The sequence below is a fragment of the Lipophrys pholis genome (genome assembly GCF_963383615.2).
Source record: "Lipophrys pholis genome assembly, chromosome: 8".
NCBI lineage: Eukaryota > Metazoa > Chordata > Actinopteri > Blenniiformes > Blenniidae > Lipophrys > Lipophrys pholis.
In genome coordinates, this window is record NC_137630.1 from 23,055,866 (window position 1) to 23,076,589 (window position 20,724).

General features: G+C 42.9%; 3 protein-coding genes across 6 annotated transcripts; 2 read left to right on the top strand and 1 right to left on the bottom strand.

The window, feature by feature from the left end:
• Window positions 1-645: 645 nt before the first annotated feature.
• Window positions 646-9,710, bottom strand: fbxw12 (F-box and WD repeat domain containing 12). 3 transcript variants are annotated; one of them, XR_013935562.1, is made up of 11 exons: window positions 9,467-9,661; window positions 9,348-9,385; window positions 9,084-9,250; window positions 8,173-8,297; window positions 7,495-7,701; window positions 7,246-7,410; window positions 6,873-7,083; window positions 6,344-6,525; window positions 6,121-6,246; window positions 5,968-6,029; window positions 646-2,836 (listed from the first exon to the last, which is right to left on the bottom strand). XR_013935562.1 is itself a non-coding variant. In XM_080469784.1 (10 exons), exons 1-10 carry the CDS (start codon window positions 9,563-9,565, stop codon window positions 5,930-5,932), a joined length of 1,425 nt encoding a protein of 474 aa, XP_080325910.1. In that variant the 5' UTR covers window positions 9,566-9,710; the 3' UTR covers window positions 5,602-5,929. The 3 variants fall into 3 exon arrangements, 2 of the variants coding, with proteins under 2 accessions (XP_080325910.1, XP_080325911.1); XM_080469784.1 differs by lacking the exon at window positions 646-2,836 and having other exon boundaries at window positions 5,602-6,029; window positions 6,121-6,251; window positions 9,467-9,710; XM_080469785.1 differs by lacking the exon at window positions 646-2,836 and having other exon boundaries at window positions 5,899-6,029.
• Window positions 1,650-5,856, top strand: ptpdc1b (protein tyrosine phosphatase domain containing 1b). Of its 2 annotated transcripts, none has more exons than XM_080469776.1 (10): window positions 1,650-1,972; window positions 2,329-2,424; window positions 2,740-2,905; window positions 3,059-3,139; window positions 3,257-3,375; window positions 3,454-3,591; window positions 3,711-4,726; window positions 4,865-5,047; window positions 5,198-5,308; window positions 5,388-5,856. In XM_080469776.1, the coding sequence occupies exons 2-10, from the start codon at window positions 2,379-2,381 to the stop codon at window positions 5,502-5,504; spliced, it is 1,977 nt and encodes a 658-aa protein (XP_080325902.1). In that variant the 5' UTR covers window positions 1,650-1,972; window positions 2,329-2,378; the 3' UTR covers window positions 5,505-5,856. The 2 variants fall into 2 exon arrangements, with proteins under 2 accessions (XP_080325902.1, XP_080325901.1); XM_080469775.1 differs by having other exon boundaries at window positions 2,343-2,424.
• A 694-nt stretch (window positions 9,711-10,404) lies between the features above and the next one.
• wnt7ab (wingless-type MMTV integration site family, member 7Ab) lies at window positions 10,405-18,727 on the top strand. Its single transcript, XM_080469786.1, has 4 exons — window positions 10,405-10,805; window positions 11,303-11,529; window positions 14,218-14,489; window positions 17,130-18,727. The coding sequence occupies exons 1-4, from the start codon at window positions 10,735-10,737 to the stop codon at window positions 17,610-17,612; spliced, it is 1,053 nt and encodes a 350-aa protein (XP_080325912.1). The 5' UTR covers window positions 10,405-10,734; the 3' UTR covers window positions 17,613-18,727.
• The last annotated feature ends 1,997 nt before the right edge of the window (window positions 18,728-20,724 follow it).

Below are 20,724 nucleotides of genomic sequence, written 5' to 3' on the forward strand. Positions count from 1 at the left end.
TGTTTCAGGGGTTTTCAATGTAAGTCTATGGCCAACCTCAGAGAAATACTGGGAAATCGGTGCCCTCCCTAAGGTTCATTCAATACTTGGATGCCAGTGGGATCATGTGAGGTCAAACCAGTAAATTTTCACAAATGATCAACTTAGATTTTCTCAAATTCTTTGTAAAGGTTGTAGTCAACTTGTGTACAAAAGCTTGAGCCTGCTTCTTTTGTTTTTGAAGTTATGAGGCTTTAAATGGGATTCATAAACCATATTCAATAAACCATTACTTTTAAATGTTACAGGTAAATGTTTCACAATTTCAGAGATTGTTTGGCAATATTAAATTCAATTATTCCTAAAATATGTGGCCCCATCGCTGCATGTGAGCTAAATTATTGTTTGCTGCAATTTCTTTGGTCGTTAAAATGATCAGAAAACATAAATTCCCGGTTTCCTGTTTCTTTTTTTTTTGTGTGTTTATTGTAAAATATATATTGTCTCTAAATATATTCACCATGATTTTTGAGATTTTGTTTGTGTGTGTTTTGCTACATATAAAATTCAAATGCATCTAAATGATGATTTTGCTTTGATCTTCACAAGTCCACACAGATCAATACGACTTGTGTTACAATAATGTCACTAAAGATCAAGGAGTTACTGCATGAACTGTGCCTGTTTAATTTGATCTTTACACAATTTCCATTTCAGGAAGCAATTAAACATCCGTGTTGCTTAAAGTAACAAGAAAGTAGAGTCACACTTTTACCCAACCATAGTCAAGATGAATTATAAATTTTAAAAAAAGGATTACGGTCATCATTTCAGAATACTTCCCAGGACAAAGTGTCAGAAAGCAGAGGCAGTACTTGGAAAGTCCATCGTTGGCCTATTTGGGTCAAAAGTAAGAAAGAAAGAAAGAAAGATAGAAAGAAAGAAAGAAAGAAGGGCAACCTGGACCCTGGAAGTGAAAGTGCAGCTCCTACAAAGTGTCTTCTACCTGTGCAGGTTAATTGGTTAATTGGCAACTAGTCAATCCCATGACTGTCAGCAGAAATATGGTGACATTTCTCATTAAAACATGCCTGACTGGAGTTGGCATATTCAGATTCTACATATAAATGAGACGAGAGGGGATTAGTGTTCCTTGACGGAGCAGCATTTTATCTTGACCCAGATTATGGCGGGGAAGTTTCCTCCAAATGCTTTAGATGATAAAGTCGTCTGTTCTTGTTAACCCAAAGCTAACCAGCTTTAGCAAGGTACAAGGTAAGCCAATAAGATTTTAACTACTTGCCATGTCAATAAGATCCTACAGGGGCCGGATGGTAAAGCTTCACAGTTTAAATGACAATAATCTTCTGAACATCTCGGAGACAAACACATATATCATTTGAATCCCTTTCAGCAACAAATCAATTCGACTGTATAGTCTTCGTCATGAAGATTGATTCTAGGGACAGCTGGTCGGGTAAGATGGTAAAAAACGATTAGAAGGGCGTTAAGAACCACAATGTGTAACAAGCAGCAGAGAACATGATCATGTAACCTTATAAAATGAGTTAGGTTGAGGGGTCGGTGCCTTGCTTTTTACCTGTGTGTAATAGGATTAGGAGTGTAATCTGGGGAGTCAAAAATAGCCCTGTGGTCACCCCTCCAAAGCCACAGAGTCGGATCCTGTGCACGAGGACACAGTCTTTCTTACTTTTTAAACAGATTCAATTTGCTTACATGATTTCATTAGAATAGATGGCTTCTGACAATGGAGCACACAGGATCCGGGGGACACTCCTCGCGCTGCCCCGCGTCTTCGCAGAGGATTAATCTGGGACGAATCACATCAAGCAAAGCAACAGGATTGACTGTTCACAGAGAGGGAACAACGTCAGAGATTTGTCCACTGGTTTCGGAAAAGTTGGCAAGGCAAGCTGTGATTCATTTGCGCTCTGAAAGTGTGGCTGCGAGCACCTCAACCCTCCAGCAAAAGGTAAATTTGCATATTTGTTCAGTGACTGTCATAGTCGTTTTAGTTTTACTGATTGCATTTGTTCCAAGTGTTAAAGTGACAAACCTTTAAAAAATGGATTCTCACTCCTTTACTTTGTCTGTTATGTTGATTCTTTTGATGGTTGTTTGCATATACATTTTCTCATCAGCACATCTCACGTAAAAACACAACATATTTTAATCAATACTCAATATTCTAACAAGTGACACACATGTCAAAGTAAGACTTTAACAGTTCAAGAGAAGGACTTTATTAAATGGCTATTTAAGAGATTATTCCTGCATTATGCTGCCACTTTTGCTTACTTTTGCTTGCAATGTAATATCACAAGGTAGATATGTGTGTCCAGGCCTTGCTATGACCATCAGCCTGAAGGACTGTCCATATGGAACTCCCTGTGAAGACAGCAGGTGGCTCTCTGATGGAATTCAGTAAGTATTGATGGTAAAAAAAAATTAGAAAATTAAAAAAATGCAATAGCATGAATTTACTTTAGATGAACTGGTTGATGCTGTGCTCTAAAAAGCCGTTCAAATATGGCCGAAGTGTAGCTATTTTTACTGTACGTCCAGATGACAGACTTGAAATGCCAAAGGAGGATTAGACACCTCTAAGTGAGCACTCCTGTATTAGGATCTAAAACTAGTCAGGTGTCACAGTGCAACCTACATCTAAGGTCTCTGCTCTTCACCGCCGTCGTAGTATTTGACGTAACCCTCTCTTTCTTTCGCCGGTGATGCCTGCAGTCAGAGCCCCGCGAGCAAGGTACACGATGGTAGGAGAAGCCATACGCTATGTCATCCCGGGACACGTGCAGTGCTCCATCGGGTGCGGAGGTCAAGCCTGCAAGTATGACAACCCAAGTTACTGGAGTGAGGATCAACAGGCCATCAAAGGCCTCTACTCATCCTGGTACACATGATTCCTGTGTTTTGATAGGCTGTTGTCAATAAAGCATAATCCACGCAAAGTCCTTTATTTTTCTCATAAATCACAGTGGTTGATTTGAAAGAGTCGCCACGTTTCCTTTTTTTTTTTTTTCATCTTGTTTTACTTTTGCTTTAGGGTCACTGATCATCTTCTTGCAACATCCAGACCCTCAACAGAAATTATTGAGAAGTATAACATCATTGATCAATTCAAAAGGTATACACAACATACTCTTATTTATTCTTAAAAACAACAGCAACAACAACAACAAAAAATAAATTACAACTGACCATCATGAAAATCTCTCTCTTCTGTTTGTGTTTGTACGCAAAGAAATGGCATCAAAACACTGATCAATCTGCAGATATGCGGTGAACACGCCAGCTGCGGAAATCCTCTGGAGCCCGAGAGCGGCTTCTCCTACCACCCCGAGGTCTTCATGGAAAACAATAGTAAGTGCTTCGCGTAGTCTTTAGTGGACGGATAGAAACGGTTTGATATTTGTAACCATGAATATGTTACATTTTTAGTATATTTCTACAATTTTGGCTGGGATGACTATGGAGTGGCCAACCTAACAGCAATGTTGGACATGGTGAAGGTCATGGCCTTTGCACTCCAGGAGGGAAAGATCGCGGTCCACTGTCACGCTGGTCTCGGCAGAACAGGTACGATTTATGAATAATTATGCACGGACAGCTTTAAACGGCCATTTACGGTATTCAGGATTGTCGAATATTTCACCATATGACACAGAAATATGAATTCCTCTCTTTTTGGACACCAGGTGTGCTGCTGGCGTGTTTCTTGGCCTACGCAACCAGGATGACTGCAAATCAGGCCATTTTGTATGTTCGTGCCAAACGTCCCAATTCCATCCAGACCCGCGCTCAGCTGCGCTGTGTCAGACAGTTTGTCCAGTTCCTCATCCCTTTACGGAAGGTGTTTTCCTGCGCCGAGCCTCGATCCCACCCCGTGACTTTGTCTCAGTACCTGAATCGACAGAGACACATCCTGCATGGCTGCGAGAGGAAGGAGCTGAAGTACCTTCCAAAGATTATCCAGCTCGTGTGTCGGCTGCTGTTGGACATCGCAGAGAATCGACAGGTGATTGAAGAAGACATCCTGGAGGCCCCCGATATTCACGATATAGAAATGACTCTCAGCATCATCGAGCAGATGGGCCCCGAGGCCTTTGCACCGGGCGTGCCCCGCTTACCGGGCTCGCTCACTTTGCCCCGGCATTTCAACGAGCCGCCGATCTTCTACCATCGCAAGAGTCTGAGCTACAGCGAGTCCGACTTGAGGCGGCTGGGATCAGAGCTGAACCTCCTCACACAGTCGCTGGTGCCCCTGTCGCAGAGTAACATCGAAATGTCCGTGGCGCCGTCTGCTCCTCAGTGTCAAAGCTGGACGAGCAACACGTCCGACGTCTCTCAGAGCTCGACGGGCTGTCTCTGGCAGGTGAAGAACGTCGAAAAACAAAATGACGTGACTATTCTGCTGAAGAAAATGAACAAGAAAGTCATCCAACGAAGTGAGTCAATGGGAAATTACGACGTCGGCAAGAAGGGGAGCAGTCTGTCGAGATGGAAGGCAGAGCAGAGGGAGGAACTGGCAATGAACGGGAGCAAAACACACTTAAAAGAAATGGACCAATCCGAGAAATCAGAGGTTCCCTTCATCACTCTCCAGTCAGAGTTGTCGCTGGAAGCGAGACACCGGCTGGCAGCACAGGCTCTGGCTGTGGACCTTTCCCTTGATGGTGAGGAAGAGCACAAGAGCCAAGTGTTGGCCTGGCAGGTAACTCATCATGAGCAGTAAAGGAAAAAACAAGCCCAAATGTACTAAGTTAGTCAGTGCACGGTGCCGTTTGTGATGCGACACGTCCTGGTTCGGTTTATGTCGCAAACGGCTGACATGCTGTCCAAATGTGTGCAGGCAGAGTTGAACCACGGCGGCGCATGGGAGCGGCTGTGTATGGAGAGGGATCCATTCATCCTCACCGGACTCATGTGGGCGTGGCTGGAGCAGCTCAAAGAGCCGGTCATATCCATCCAGGAGGCCAAAGCTCTGGACCCTAAGAATAGTGATGCTGGAAATGTCCTCAACATACTGGACAAGGTCAGAGGTCATTCTGCAGTGATTCAGATTTAATACAACACCAGACAAGGCTGAACAGTGGTGTCGTCGTTCACTCTGTTGACATACAGCAAGAAGACCTTGGTTTGATTTAGGTTTAGCTTTAACGATGCGATTTCTATGTCCCTCCAGGCCCCCAAAGAGACTCTAAAATGCATACTGGACTGCATGGCCCATCTGGAGGCAATACCAGAAGTAGTTGAAAAAGCATTCCTCAATCGCACTATCAAGGCTTTCACCTGGGTAAGTAAAGCAAAAGGCCTACACATATATATATATATATATATATATATATATTTGAATATTCTTTGTCTTGTGACAGATGGATATTGCTTCGGAGGAAGAGCGCAAGGTGTACACGTCCATGTACACAGTCCTGAAGTGTGTCCTCGAGGAGGAAAAATGCAGGATCATCAATTCAGAAGACGCGGCTACATGACTTATGTGTGTGTGTAATGGACTGCATGTCTAAAAGAGGAATGGACATGATTGTGCCAAGTTTTCAAGTGGAAAATAATCATGTACAAAAAAGAACTACTCTGTCAATACTGGTTTATTTGTTGATAGTCGAGTGGAAAATTACAACATATGTAATGCAGTGAATAACAAGAGGAATAATTTATGCATTTTATGCTGCCTTAAGCCTGGTCAAATCTAAACCACAAAATTGTAGCTACACTCATAATAATGTATCAATGCCTTTCCTATACCAGAGTTTATTTTCTGTATTTCGTGTACCACTCTCTTTTTTGTGAATATAGTCTTTCCAAGGTAAACCCCAATACGAATCTAACATGTATGTTGCACTGGACATGTTCAAATCATGTAAAAATGCATGCAGGCACTGTCGTGGGGCTGTGACGCTCAGCAGGTAAAGGAGTAGGCTTTTAAGACATCTTTACCGTCTAATCCCTCCACCGAGGCCACAATGCTGGAGTAGTCACAGGCAACGTGAGCGAACCCTCTGGAACACAGATGCAAAAGTCAGGTGGTGAGATATGGAATTGATAAAAGTACACAAACAATACCCGTGTTGATTTCACGGCATACAGTACCTGGACATGGTGTGAGAGCCTCCCAGGAGGGAGTATCGGCTCTCAAGGGTCAACCCTCCATCTGTGCCATGTTTCCACGTGAACACTCGTAAAGAGAGGTCCTGAAATGCTGCTACAGTGCGAAAACTATCCTACAAAAAGTCAAGACAAGGTAATTTGTTTCCACAAAGACAGTATGTGAAAAGAAAAAAGTCCCATGTGGAGGGGTATTTGAATTACATACCACCCATATGGAAGAGATAGGCGTGTCATTGTTGTCAAAACTTGCAAGCAGGGCTCCTTTCAGAGAGTAGACCCACAGCTGGCGACCTGCTGCCAACACCATGCAGTTGCTGTCTTTGGCCTCCAGGAGGATCTGCGAGTGTCTCATGTTGAGACTCAAAGGGAAGGACTCCACCTGCTGGACTAGCATTGAGAAACACAGCACAATATACAAGCTGACGCATAGTCCTGCAGTTTATTAATCCTACAGGGCACCATCAAACACATGTAGCAATTATTTGTGCCTTATTAGACATTTTCATTTCTAAAATCCATTGTAGTTACAATAGAAATCTCTAACAGAGGTATGTCGGTCATGAAAGAAAATAGTCATAAAAATACATGACAAATAGATTAAAATGAAGCGTGTCCGGTAGCACAAGTGATTTGAAGTTACACACAGATTTCCCTTGACGATTCACCGGCTGACTGGTATTTTCTAAGGATCAAAAGCAAATTACAGGTCATTACGCACGTATCTCAGTCCTCACCCTGGATCTCTGACTTGTACTTTGTCTTTTTAATGCTGACATCAAAGACAGTGAGGGCATTGTTTCCTGGTGGCTGGCTGTGGTGGATGATGGCCAGTCTGGCAGGCTGGGTGGGTATGAAGGCAGCAGCCTGGCCCCCGCAGACCGGCAGAGACTGGCACAGAGGATCCTCGTCCTCGGACGGAGAGGTCAAGCTCTCAGTGTAAATCACCTTGAAACCAAAGCAAACGGCAAATGTCTACAACACCGTTTCTGTTGCTTTGATGCACACACATATTGTTTTCTTCACTGTGGTGAGAAAAACAAAACAACGAACACAAAGAAGCAGGAAACGCACACATGCAGTCATGCTGGCTGAGGCAACATGAAATACCTTTGGACTTAAGTCACCACTGTCCTTGGTTCCAGCCACGATCCACTTTCTGTCAGGTGAAACCAGGAGCATGTTGACTCTGAAGGAGTCACACACCACTAAGCTTGATTTTTTAGTCAAATTTAAATCAGCGAGTGTGCACACAGATCCCATGTTGGTCCCAACCTGAAATTACAACAATAAGATATTACTCAGACACACATTCATGCCATTCATTCAAACCCAGCAGGTCTTTCTGAGGCTACTCACAGTTAGAAACCAGTCACTCTTTATATTGTACTGCAATAACGTGCAGCGTGGAGATGCAGTAGGAAAGGAGGCCACCTCCTGACCGGTCTGGCCCTGCCAAGTCTTAATGAGGCCGGTAGAGTCCACTGTGATCACAACTTCACGCTGCTCATCGATTATAATCGCCGTCAAAGGGCTCTGCGCAGGAGTGCACCACAAGCACTTACCCTGAGAAATAAAAGTGCAGCGTCATGGTAAAGCTCTGTGTGCGTGTTTAACTTTAGAGGACAGCAACTTTCAAACGGCTAGAAAGAACTATTGGAAGACATTTGCCACAGTAATGTCCATGTATAGCAACTAGCACACACATACATGTGTCTATGTGTACATGTGTATGCATATACGAGTGTTTGGTTTAATCTGGATGTATATCTGGGAGCAGCATGACACACATACGGCATCTTACTCACAGTGGATTTTTTTCCAACATAATCTTGCGTGTACTAGCTCTCTAGGTATTTTAGACACATTTTCCCAATCATTTATTGATGTTTGCATTTGCTTTATCTGTAAAAACAAATTCCTAACTTTGAATAAAAAAACAAATTTTTAAATCAAAATCCATAAATATACTTTGGGTACACAGAAGCAGATATACAAAACGTGACTGAATTGATTTGTATGATGTTACTGTTTTACATTTTGGATATCCCACGCTCGAACAGTCCCATCTGTGGAAGCACTGCAGACTGTGGCACTGCTGCTCCAGAGGTCCGGGTGCTGGCTCAAATTCCCCTGCAGGTATACGAAGCCAACCACCTTCCCTGATGAACAGGAAGAGCCCAAAATTAGAAGACAGACATTGTTACACCCCGGAGAGGAGAGATTCCAGGTGAGGGTGAAATACAAATACATTCTACTTTACACTTCACGCTAAAATGTAAATGTATACAATCCATGCATGCACAGAGAGAACCTACAAACTCCACACAGAAGGTCATCCAAGCAGGAACTGGAACAGGGGAGAGTGCTGACCACCACGCTCAAGACAAAGGTGTGAGTTGTTCGACTTTGAATAAAATGTGATTAGAGAAAAAGAAGCACATGCCCGCTCAGTGCTTTATGGCTCAAATGTTTCACAAACCACAATTTTCATCATCATAATTTAAAGAATTATGGAGCCTGGATTTATTGAAAGACAGGTATATCAGACTGCTTTAGCTGTGCAGCTCTTAATAAACTCTTTGGTTTTTATGGCTGCAAAGTGGAGCTGTGGTGAGTGCGCTCACCTTTAAAAAGTGGCCAGGCCTTTCTCTGTGGGGTTTGCATGTTCTCCCTGTGTGTGTGTTTAATAGGGGTTTCCTCCTGGTAGTCCAGTTTCTTCCAACAGTGCAAAAACATGCATTTGAAGTTAATTGCTGGCGCTAAATCGCCCCTCGGTGCAAATATGAATATGTTTGGTTGTCTGTCTCTCTGTGTTTTCCCTGTGATGGACTGGCGACCTGTCCTTGGTGTGTCCTGCTCTGCTGGGATTGGCTGTAGCGCCCTGCGACCTTGCACTGGATAAAGTGATATAGAGGTAGGGGCTTGTACTATTTTGCAGACCTCACCAGTGTGCCCCCTGATGCTTTTGCAGGTGTACCCTCCTGACCGACCTCCAGTCATTTTCCCCTCCAGGTGGGATCTTCGCAAGTAATATCTCTTCCACGAGACATCCTCATGTCCACTGCCTAACACAGTCAGGTTACAGAAGCTCCACCTCTGCAGACACACCCTCCTGTTGGGGGAACAACATAACTGGGGTGTTTACATTCAGGCTCATAATACCCCTGGAGGCATTACTGATATTATAAAAGACAGAGCAGACAACAAACCTCCACAACCACTGGGTCTCCGCAGCTTCATGCCAGTCCTGGAGAAAACAAAGCTGCAATGAGACACTGGGAGAGTTTGACACTTCGGGAAAGTGGCTGGTTTTACTTCCGCACTTTACCTTACACACACTTGACGCACTGATTAAGTCTTCCTCGGGCAGAAAAGTAAAAATCTGAATCAGACAGTCACCGATCAAATGTGACTGAGATGCGTCCATGGCGTCTTCAACATTTACACCAGGTTTCAGCTGTCATTTCCCTGAGGAAACAAGAGACAGCGCACGGCGAAGTTTGGGTTAAACTACGGGAAGAACACAGGAACAATACGGTTGGTTCTTTAACAACATGCGATGCGCAGATGTCACCAGTAGATGTCGCCATTGTAAAAAGGTTGCTGGTCCAGAAACGCGTCCGGGCCGGAGGCGCAACTGCAGAAAAAATACGCACTAAATTAAGAGAAATTTATGTTTGAACTATCTAAAAACTAAATCAATGTAACATATGATGATTGACTCAGGGGTAATCTAAATATTGATTATCTAAAGAGGAGACGAAGGGTTCAAATGTTTTAATGATATGTTGTTGTTTTTTCTTTGTATGTATATATTATTTACAAACGTTTGTCAACAAAGTGTTGGTTGTTAGATACGAGCCTGACAAGACACAGTAGATTAGATAATAATAATGATAATAATTTAGTGTCACCTCATTATAATGAGCCCGATCCACGGAGAATAATAACTAAATAAATAACTTTTCCAATCAGTCAAGGTGAAGTCATAGCAGAGGAGTGTGTAGGTCTTTGTGTGTGTGTGTGTGTGTGTGTGTGTGTGTGTGTGTGTGTGTGTGTGTGTGTGTGTGTGTGTGTGTGTGTGTGTGTGTGTGTGTGTGTGTGTGTGTGTGTGTGCGTGTGTGTGTGTGTGTGTGTGTGTGTATGAGTGTGCATGTGTGTGTTGAGATTCAGCCCTGGCGGGATTCTTCAGCAGGGCCCCATGTCTCTCCTGTGAACACGCCCCAGATAGATGAGGCAGATATATAGCCAGGACCTGCGGGTAGCAGAGGAACTGAGAGACTGAGATAACCGCACTCGCTCACCCCCAAAGGGTTCCTTACCTGTGACACCAGCGCAATGACAAGAGGGCCCGGCGACAGGGGCGCACGCACAGGGAGTCTGGATCATACCTCAGCCGTCGCTTTGTAAAAAGAAAGAAAGACATCAACAACAAAAAACACCGAGCGTCAAACTCTTGTATGCTTTTCGTCATTTTGGACTTCCTCTGGAGTTACCTGGCTGCGGATCGGACGGAGAATAAGCGAAGCGAGTTATTGAGAGTGATTATTAATCAGCCAACACAAGTCGGTGCATGAACCTGAGAGCTGGGCCGCAATGAGTCGGAGAACACGACGCTGGATTTTAAGAGTTTTACTTTGTTTAGGGATTGTTTATTTGAAAATTGGGTGAGCTGCGTTCATTTGCCTCCTCAGTAATTTGTTTGCAGGTTGCTCCTAAACACTAAAGACTTTTCAAAACTCACGGATTCTAAACTTTAAAAAAAAAAAAAAAGAATTGGGTTTACTTTACCATTAAAAAAAAAAGTTTTTAGAAGAGAGCGTGAATTCATCACATTCGAGCGTTTCCTCTATTATACCTTTATATAATGGAAAACCAATCAAAGTATATGAGCTATGAAGTAAAAAAAGTTAATGAACTATCAATACATTTCTCATTTAATCTAATTTGAAGTGAAATAACTGACTGATTTGTTCCCCCTCATAGACATGTTAAATGTTTCTTGCCACTAACTTCTAATTAATCAACTAACTGTCATTATACATAGGAGTTAAAAAAAATTGACCACTACTATTTAGAGTTTAATTAAAACCTAATTAAGATTAATTTAAAGATAAATGCCACATGACTTCGTTGTCTCAATACTTGCATCTTCCATTCACAGTGGCTTCTCGTCGGTGGTGGCCCTAGGTGCGAGTATAATCTGTAACAAGATCCCCGGTTTGGCCCCCAGACAACGGATTATCTGCCAGAGTCGCCCCGATGCCATTATCGTCATCGGAGAGGGAGCCCAAATGGGCATCAACGAGTGTCAGTTTCAGTTCAAAAACGGGCGCTGGAACTGCTCTGCGCTTGGAGAGAGGACCGTCTTCGGAAAAGAGTTGAAAGTGGGTATGTTGCTGTCTGTTAACGTTTGTTTATTATTATTTGAACGTATTATTTGAACAGTATGTCTGTTACGCGCAGGCACATGCGTAAAAGCTTGTGCGTAAAATGCGCACAGGGTTTTGTCTTAGGCTCTCTTGTGACTTTTCAAAAAAAAAAAAAAGTGAGAACCTGTCAAACACAGAGCTTAAGTGAATAATAATAATAACAACATTTATTCATATAAAGTGCTCATGAAGTGACTTGAATAATGTTAAAAACTATGTTTTTGAGTTGCAAAGTTGCTTAATTTATCTTGAAATAGTCGGGCAACTGGTGGTTATATTCTCACATCAAACCCAAGTTTTCCCCCACACAAACAACACAAATCATCATGTTGCCTTGCATTATTCCTCCCACTGTATATGAAGCATGCCTGAAGGAGCAAGTGTCATTTACATCAGGCCTAGTTTTGCTCCAGACTTTTCATTGAGCGGGGCTTTCTAAGCATGTATAAAAGGTATCTGAAGCCAGCATTGTAACAGAGCTCTTGTGAATGTTGGCAGCCTTTCTTTTCAGCCCGGCAGAGTCTCAAGAGACACATTTTCACTGGTCTTTATACTGTCTAGTGATGGGTGCTGTGGCTCTCACTGTAAGGACGTAGATCTTACCACGGGTATAAGTTACAGTGAGGAATAGCCAAGAGGGAAGCAGGACTTGAAAGTCCTAAATTGGAGAAATGATTTAGTCCAAATCAATGTTTCTAACTGCTGAGAAAGTGTTTCCTCAGAAAAAGTGCTGAGATCCAGGTGATGCTGAAATTACGCTTGCAGTTTTGTGGTCTCTGATACAATAAGATGGATTATTGTTCGACACCGAATGTGTTGGAAAAGCTTAACTGTAGGCCATGAGAATTTCAGCTTTTTATGTAATAGTGTCTTTCTATTCACTGTAACTGAAAGTGGTTTAATACCAACAGAGGTAATTCTGTGACACCAGTTTGAGGTTTATAGATAATTTCACTATATTTCTGTGCCATTTCCAACAAGAAATTTTGAAAAAACACAAATATCTTTTTGCACAATGGTCAGTGGCTTGGACCAGCTGTTTGAGGCCGTCGAGCCAGAAAGGATTATCTCTTCATGCTGCCGAAACGAAAACAGTGGTTTGACAATCTGTTCCTTTATGAATGAGTGGTTTTAGCCAATCAAGTGTTTTAGTCTGCGTTTCAAAGAGAGGAGTTTGAGTCTAAGGCTTGGACAGCCATACCAAATAGATTGGTTTCACTGGTCAGATTAGCGTAGAAGGCGAATGGCGCTAAATGAATACCATTGTTGATGCCCAGGCTGAGTGGAGCTGCGCAACTTGCGGTTGTTCTTGAAGTAAAGGAAGAATGACCAGGGAGCTGACATAATGTGAATGGGGAATGCAAGGTGCACCAGATTCCGAGGGCCTTTGGGCCTCAGCTCTGTTTGTGCTTGAACCTTGTTGTTGCACTGAGCTTGTTTGAGATGAGGTTAATACGCAGGCTTTATGGGGTTTATTGAGAGCTTCGTGATTGATGGTAAACTGGCACTCCTTGTTCAACTTAATACAGGCTTTTGAATTTTTTTTTTTTCTTTTTTGCCTAATCTCTTTTAAATATCTTCCATCTCTCATTACAAGGTTATGAAGAATTCATACCATCTCCTGTGGTGAACCCATGCACTCAGAACTGTTGGGGAAAAATTAACAACGGTGCAGTCAGAACTGACTGACTGCTCTGACACACCTTCTTTTTTGGCTCCGAGCCCATCGAGTCTATAAAAACGTCCACATAATTGATGCCTCAATATGAGTTTTTTTTTGTTTTTTTTCAATGGCAAGGGCACACATCCAAGATGTTTATCAAAAAGATGGCAGCTTTTTTCATAGTGAAGCGGGTGGCAGGAGGAAGCACAAAGAAGGTATGATGTTTGTTTTGAACAAACACTGACTAGAAGAGTTTATTTACAGAGCAATATGATGGATGTTCGACTCCGCAATTTCCTGTTTGTATGATAATGAATGATAGAGCTGGAAAACAAAGTGTCCCGCTTGCTCCTCTTCTTAAAAAAAATGCACACTTCTTACATTATGGGCAATTTGAGCTTTGTGTCATTGATTAAAAAAGACTTACTTGTTTGCATTCCTTTCACATGTATTAGTGTTTCTCTTGACTCACCATTTGGCTTCAGAACTTTGCTTTAGAATCCGTCTGAGCGTATGAATCCTGTCAGATTAACCTTTAGTTAATTGTCGATATTTCCGCATGTGTAAATGATTTGTTAGCCGGACTTGGGTGTAGATAACGGCAGAAAGAAGATTCTAATGTCTTTACCTTATGAGTTTACACAGAATGTCACAGTTTCTGAGCAGATCAATAGCCCTTCCTTGCCGACAACCCTCTTATTCATACGACTTTGTTGACTATACTGCCAGCAGACATCTTGGTTCATGGGCAGGACAGTTTCCAGGTCAGGTTTCAAAACACTGCAGCCCTTGAGTGATATGTCACAGAGACTGTGATGTAAGCACACATACTGTTAATAATTGATCTCTTTTGCTTTTTTTTTTTTTTTTTTTTTAAACTCCAACTTACTTGATGTATTCCCTTTAAACACAAGGAAGAGACACACTTTGCTCCTGTATCCACCTGCAGCACTTTATTTATCACCTTTTTCTCTGCCCCTCCAGGAAGTAAAGAGGCTGCGTTCACCTACGCCATCATTGCAGCCGGCGTGGCTCACGCCATCACAGCCGCCTGTACGCAGGGCAACCTGAGTGACTGTAGCTGTGACAAGGAGAAGCAGGGTTTCTACAGTAAAGACCAAGGATGGAAGTGGGGAGGCTGCTCGGCAGACATCAGCTACGGCCTTGGCTTCTCCAAAGTATTTATTGATGCTCGGGAGGTCAAGCAAAATGCAAGGACTCTCATGAACCTCCATAACAATGAGGTGGGACGCAAGGTAAGCAATAAGCGATGCGATTATGAGTGAAAAGCAAATGAAATAGTTGCGGAAACTTAAAACATTCCCTCAGACTCAAATGGGATGGCGGCACGACGGCTTGGTCGTCAGTGGCTTTGATAGTCTTTGCCATGCTCTGGTGTGGGTGAAGCTTGCCAGAAAATGTGGGCAGTGAGGCCAAGCTCGAACAAGAAGTGGAATACAAGGCTGCTTTTAGGGGAAGAGCTTTCTAAGTGGCAGGGTTTGATTACAGCCCTGATCTCAGCACTGAAAACAGATTGACACTGTACAAAAAGGCATTAGCCCAGTCCCCCCCCATGTTTTGCACCACTGGGACAGTATACTGTTACCTTTATGACAATCCCCACCCAGATTTTCTCCAATAGCACAAACCCACATCAAGTGCAATGTGGGTGTTTATTGTTCGGTTAATAAGTTTGATTATCATGGGGGGGAAAAAAGTGCCCCCATATTTTGAAAGAAGAAGGCTTAAATCCACTTTTAGTTCAATACATTGTTATTGACCTGAATAGGCTCTCATGAAACTTCAAAGTCAATTTACTTTGTTACAAACACAAAACGTACTTAACACGTTCTGCACTGTTGACCCGATGTTGACTACTACCCTGTTCAACTTACCAAAAGATGATTGGTTACCGTTTCGTCACTGACTAGCTGAAGAAGAAAAAAACGCTGTCAGGAAAAAAACAATGTAGGCTATTCAAATCGCAGCTGTTTGACAGATATCAGGAGCAGAAGAAGCTTGTGCTGTGGGCACCCGAGTGAGTGGAGAACAGTGCAGACCAAAGTGTACTGCCAGAGAAGGCAAGTGGCCGTCAATGTTAAGTTTCAGCCACATTTCCGAATAAGTACTGCTGTTCAGAGATTGCCTGCGCTCCGTACATTGTGTGGAAGATAGTCTTCTTTAAAGACGTCAAATGTATGGAGTCAGAAGATGTATGACACATCATGAGGTCCAGTTTGATTCTGAGGTTCTTCAATAATATCTGACCAGTATCCACTGCTGAAAACATATCTTTACTGCCTTTCTTCATTTACTTTATGGACAATATCTTTACTTCAGCAGCTAGTTAGGTTGTTTTCAGACCCTTATACCTGTAGAACAGCTGTGACATCCTCATTTGTTGATTAGAAAAATGTCTGGCTTTGTAACATTTTCTATTTCTTTTTCCTATAGTAAATACATCAACATAGTAGCAAGTAACATATCTACAATAACAGTGTAGTTTAATTGGAAAAGACAGTTACAGGTTGTCTAACCTGAAAAGCTTTAAATCTACAAGCAAACAATTCAAGCAAAAATGAGTAAATATTATAAACAAATGAAACTCCAGAAAAAGGTCATTTTAAAAACGAAAGAAAGAAAAAAATATATATTCTGTGTGGCAGCAGGAGATTACAGAGGGCCAAAGAGACTCTGGGAAGTCTTGAAGTTAGAAACTGGATGGAATAATGTGTCCAACAGTTAAATCAAGGTTGGGATTGGTGAAGAATAAAGAAGCCGTTTTTCTCTCAAATTAACCCATATCCTCTCTCCCTGTCGGAGTCTGCCAAGATAGCCTGATTCACACAACCAACACGTCCAGCATTGTGGCTGAAAGGCCTCCTCCGACACAATTGCGCTGAGCAGATCGTTTTCTACATGCGTTTCAGGACCATTGATTCAAATTGCCTTATCTGGACAGCTAAATTGCCTCCCAGGGAAAAGATTGGACTCCTGGATGTGAACTTTGAGCAGTTGCACTTATTTCCCATTCTCTCTGCTAATAAATAGACTCTCTGTTTTGATAGCTCCCCCTCCTTTATTTATGCTAATCAAAAGCAGTGACACTGAGCGGGAGCGCCGTTCACAGCTCCTTGGTCGAAGACAGACAGACAATGGCTGTCACAAGTGTTGGTCATAGAACAACTGATGGATTAGGGAGTTGAAGCCAAGGTTTTTATGAAGTGGTTTGCTCAGGGAAAAGCAGCTTTTTCGGTTCTTGTTCACACGTTTGTATTAGGGTTTTACTGTTACAGTTTACTTGCCAAGAACATGGAGACATAAATTTGTCCTGAATGGCTCCCGGGGACGATAATGCATACCAAACACCTAGCAATTCAGGGAAAAAAGGAAATTGTAATTGACCTTGTTGCCAAAGAAAAACTCCTGTTTGAGTCAGTGGCACTTCTCATTGTCATCGGCTCAGGCTTTAGCGGTAATCCTAGTCACTCGGCGCCTTGTACAGTCACTCTTGACATTTGTGTGTTGTGTGTGGTGACTACACACACAGAGCCTGAAATCTGATACATTATTTTGGCTTCTGTGTATATGGTATCACACTGCTATGTGGTGGGACTGAATCTAATCCCCACGGTGTATTTGTCAGTCGCATTGTTTATTAAATTGCACGTTCGTCACGTGCCCTGAAAGGTGTGCAGCGTGCAAGGAGACAGTTTCGCATTTTACAGTGGTAAAACATCAAGATGAAGCATAGCAGCAGACATATTGTAGCATGTTGGTTTAAAAATCATTAAATTGCGAATGCTCTCAACCCATCATAAGCGTAATTGTCACTCATCGGTACTGTTATTGCCAGTTGTTACTGCATCGCTAAGTTGTTTTTTTGTGGCGTCTAGGTCCTGGAGAAGAACATGCGGCTGGAATGCAAGTGTCATGGCGTCTCGGGCTCCTGCACCACCAAAACCTGCTGGACTACACTTCCCAAGTTCCGCGAGCTTGGCTACATTCTCAAGGAGAAATATGCCCGCGCGGTACACGTGGAACCAGTCAAAGCCAGCCGCAACAAGCGCCCTAAATTCCTCAAGATCAAGAAGCCTTACTCGTACCGGAAGCCCATGGATACGGACCTGGTGTACATAGACAAGTCACCTAACTACTGCGAGGCGGACCCCGTGACAGGGAGCCTGGGGACACAGGGACGAGTGTGTAACAAGACTATGATGCAGCACATCAGCGGCTGTGACCTGATGTGCTGCGGCCGGGGATACAACACACACCAGTACTCCCGCGTCTGGCAGTGCAACTGCAAGTTCCTGTGGTGCTGCTACGTGAGATGCAACACCTGCAGCGAGAGGACAGAGGTCTACACATGCAAATGAGAATATTTATTGGACGGTGTGTCTGCGCGCGTGTGTCCGAGTGCGTGAGCGTCTTATGTTTGGTGTTTTCATGGACAGACTTTACAAGAAGGCTGTTGCTTCAGTCTCGTCATACATAATGAGGAACTGCTGTACTGTGCGTACAGTAAGCTGAAGAAAGGGCATCATGATTCTTTTGCACACAAAGCTCTTCACCCCTCTTCAAGCCCCACCCCTGGCATTGGGAACTGGAAGAAAATGTCAGGACTTTAAGCTAAATGGACATGGCGAAATGGACTTTGCGAATGCACACGAACTGTGGCAGATGTGATGGGCGGGATGCATCGCTGTAATTCCCACCCCCCACCCCCCTTCTGTGCACAGATGACATGACACAGCCATTTGGAATATTTAACATGTTGTACTTAGAGAATGGAAATAATTAATATTAATTTATTCTATAAAGAGCTACTGATTTTGTCCATTATGGATCAGAAATAACTAAATGTCATGAGGTTGTAGTTTATTAAAGCAATCAAAATGTGTCCTCGGGTTAAAACACTGGATTTGACTCTGCCTGGGACGACGTGTTTGTAGAATATTTTTGTTCCAGGATAAACTGCTGTAGGCTACTCAATTTGACCTTCTGACCTTCTCGTAAGTTTTGTCTTCCCTCTTCTATGCTGCTAGTCTAGGAAAAAAAAAAAAAAAAAAAAAACCCTACTTGTGGAGGTCGAAGGTTGTATGCTGGACTGACTGTCTTCAACTGCATGGCTCACTTCAAGCTGGTTTAGCTCAAACTCAAATTCATTCAGTGATCAAAAACACAGGCACATTTTTTTTTTCTCCACATTTTGGTAAATATCGGTTAATAGAGTTTATTTTGTAAAAACTTATTTTTATATGAATGTCTTATTTATATCTTTTGCATATTCAGTGTCACGTTCTGACCGGGACGCCTGTTTCTGAACCCCGGTGAAAGAGAAGCTGACACACCTGTACGTTGGCCCCAGCTGTCACTGCCATAGTTGTATACTGTACGTCATAGAGACTGTTTATTTGTGTCTGTGTTCAAACAACTGTGTTTACTGCATTTCATGACTACTACTGATGGAATACAGGAACAGAATAACACTAACAAGATACGACTTTGATTATTGCCTCCGAACACACCACCTTTTGTGCACGACAAAATAACACAGGGATTATGTCCTTAAAGGAATTAACAATGGAGACTCAGATTTAGGTGAATAAAACAGGCCTGCTCAGTTGTAACTTTCCACAAATGGCTAGTCGGTTCACCTCAATGGAGTTAATAGTGATTGTAAATTGAAGACCAGGAACTCATATTTTATCATTTCTCAAGAATTTCATTTCAGCCGCTGAACTTTTAATGGCTTAATTGCTCATTGAATGGGAATAAGTCAGGTTTTAAACAAACTTAGGAGTAAATCTTAATTATTAACGGCCATGTTGTGCTTGGGCTTCACCTTCGGGCAATTTGAGGCATCATAAAATACAGATAAACGGTCTGAAACATCACATGGCTACGATGGAAATAAATCAGCTCTGAAAGGACACGTACAACGTGTGCATTACTGTGCATCAAGAGAGATGCTCTTTGAGAGGGGAAAGTTATTCAGCCTTAATTGAGGGCCCATCTTGCAGACTGGGAAGCAGTTGAATGTGTCCGAAGAGAAAAGTGTTTGTGCCCCTAATGGTAGGGTACTGGAGTAATTGATGAGACTGGTCGGGCTGACTGTCACAGTGATGACTTGCTCAGTCGGGGGAGTGGGAGCTGTCAGGTGATAGATGACTCGCACATCTGCTTCATTCACTCCTGGGCCACTAGTTGCTACAACAACTCCAGTGCAGCGGAGAAAATGCAGGGCAGTCTCCAAGAGAGGCCAGCCAACGTGTCAGGGAAATGTTAACGATGCAAAAGCCCACAGTCGTTACAGATTCCACTCTCATCGGCCTGGAAGTGGAGAGAAGAGACGGGCCGAAAGGTGTTGACGGAAAACCTGCTCCCAATAATCTCCTATGAGTGACAAATGGAGCTTGTAAAGTTTTCACCTGTGCCGTATTTCGGGGCGTTTCAACACGGGCATTTTTCTCGAGAAAAAAAAACAAACCCTCTTTTTTATTACTTGCTTAGTGAAAAGAAATTGAGAGACACGAGAATTCAGGTTAAATTCACCAAAAAGTTACCCATATCTTGTGCCACTGAGTGCGATGAACTACCCAGAATAATGAGGAAAAGGGCATGAATGGATAATAACAGAGGCTGGTTTCTCTTCCAATAGACGACAATAGAGTCACGCACAAGAAAAGGCCGCCGTACAAAAAGGTCTAGTTAAAACTAAACTAGGGTTTTGTGTGTCAGACGCACAGAGCATTATCTCATGAACAAAACACTTGCATCTCAGAGTCTTTTCTGTGTGTCATCTATTTACTCTCAGTGATCTACCGTTTGAATCCCAGCTTTGTGTGGATTCCCTGAATGCGGCGCTCTAAAATTACAAGGTGACTTCTTTTTCTTTTTTTTTCTTACATTACGCAAAAGCAGATTTAACAAGAAGATTAGCACTATTAAACCTTTGGCGATGCTGCTCACAATATTTTCATTAAAAAAAAGAAAACCAATGTAGTTTAGCTGCCGCTCCAGGTAATCCACCTGCAGTGTCTTCCAGTCAGGTGCAAAACGCACCGCACGGAGGCCACCGTCACTCCATTCTCATTGAGTCACAAGAACAAAGTACTACCTTCTTTGATATTTCAGCCTAAGTCAGACACCCTGCAGGATCACTGAAATGCTAATTATACTCTTAGCCGTGTTTCTCCATAAACAGGACCGGGCCCATGCCAAGATGTTCAGGGGTGTAATATCCATGTTGCTCTGAAGTGGGGTTGCGTTACCCTTTGGAGTTTTGTTTATAAAAACACACACACACACACACACACACCATCTCACCCATCACCTGCGGTACAGTTGGAAATTGGTGGTATCTGCAGATTTATGGTTAGTAGTCTGGCTCGCTCCCTTTGTTATTGCTGGAGGTCTGCCACAGCTTCTTTACCTGCTCCCATGACCGGCTGCATCGGGGCAGCCCAGCAGTCAGCTTCAGCCAGC

Coding starts and splice junctions, on each gene's coding strand:
- ptpdc1b (XM_080469776.1), top strand. CDS start 2,379: ATGGAACTCCCTGTGAAGACAGCAGGTGGCTCTCTGATGGAATTCA. Junction 2,906..3,058: donor AAAGGCCTCTACTCATCCTG/GTACACATGATT, acceptor CTTTTGCTTTAG/GGTCACTGATCATCTTCTTG. Junction 5,048..5,197: donor TCCTCAACATACTGGACAAG/GTCAGAGGTCAT, acceptor ATGTCCCTCCAG/GCCCCCAAAGAGACTCTAAA.
- fbxw12 (XM_080469784.1), bottom strand. CDS start 9,565: ATGGACGCATCTCAGTCACATTTGATCGGTGACTGTCTGATTCAGATT. Junction 8,298..9,083: donor AAGCATCAGGGGGCACACTG/GTGAGGTCTGCA, acceptor CCTGTTCATCAG/GGAAGGTGGTTGGCTTCGTA. Junction 7,411..7,494: donor AGAGTGACTGGTTTCTAACT/GTGAGTAGCCTC, acceptor TTGTAATTTCAG/GTTGGGACCAACATGGGATC.
- wnt7ab (XM_080469786.1), top strand. CDS start 10,735: ATGAGTCGGAGAACACGACGCTGGATTTTAAGAGTTTTACTTTGTTTA. Junction 10,806..11,302: donor ATTGTTTATTTGAAAATTGG/GTGAGCTGCGTT, acceptor TTCCATTCACAG/TGGCTTCTCGTCGGTGGTGG. Junction 11,530..14,217: donor CGGAAAAGAGTTGAAAGTGG/GTATGTTGCTGT, acceptor CTGCCCCTCCAG/GAAGTAAAGAGGCTGCGTTC.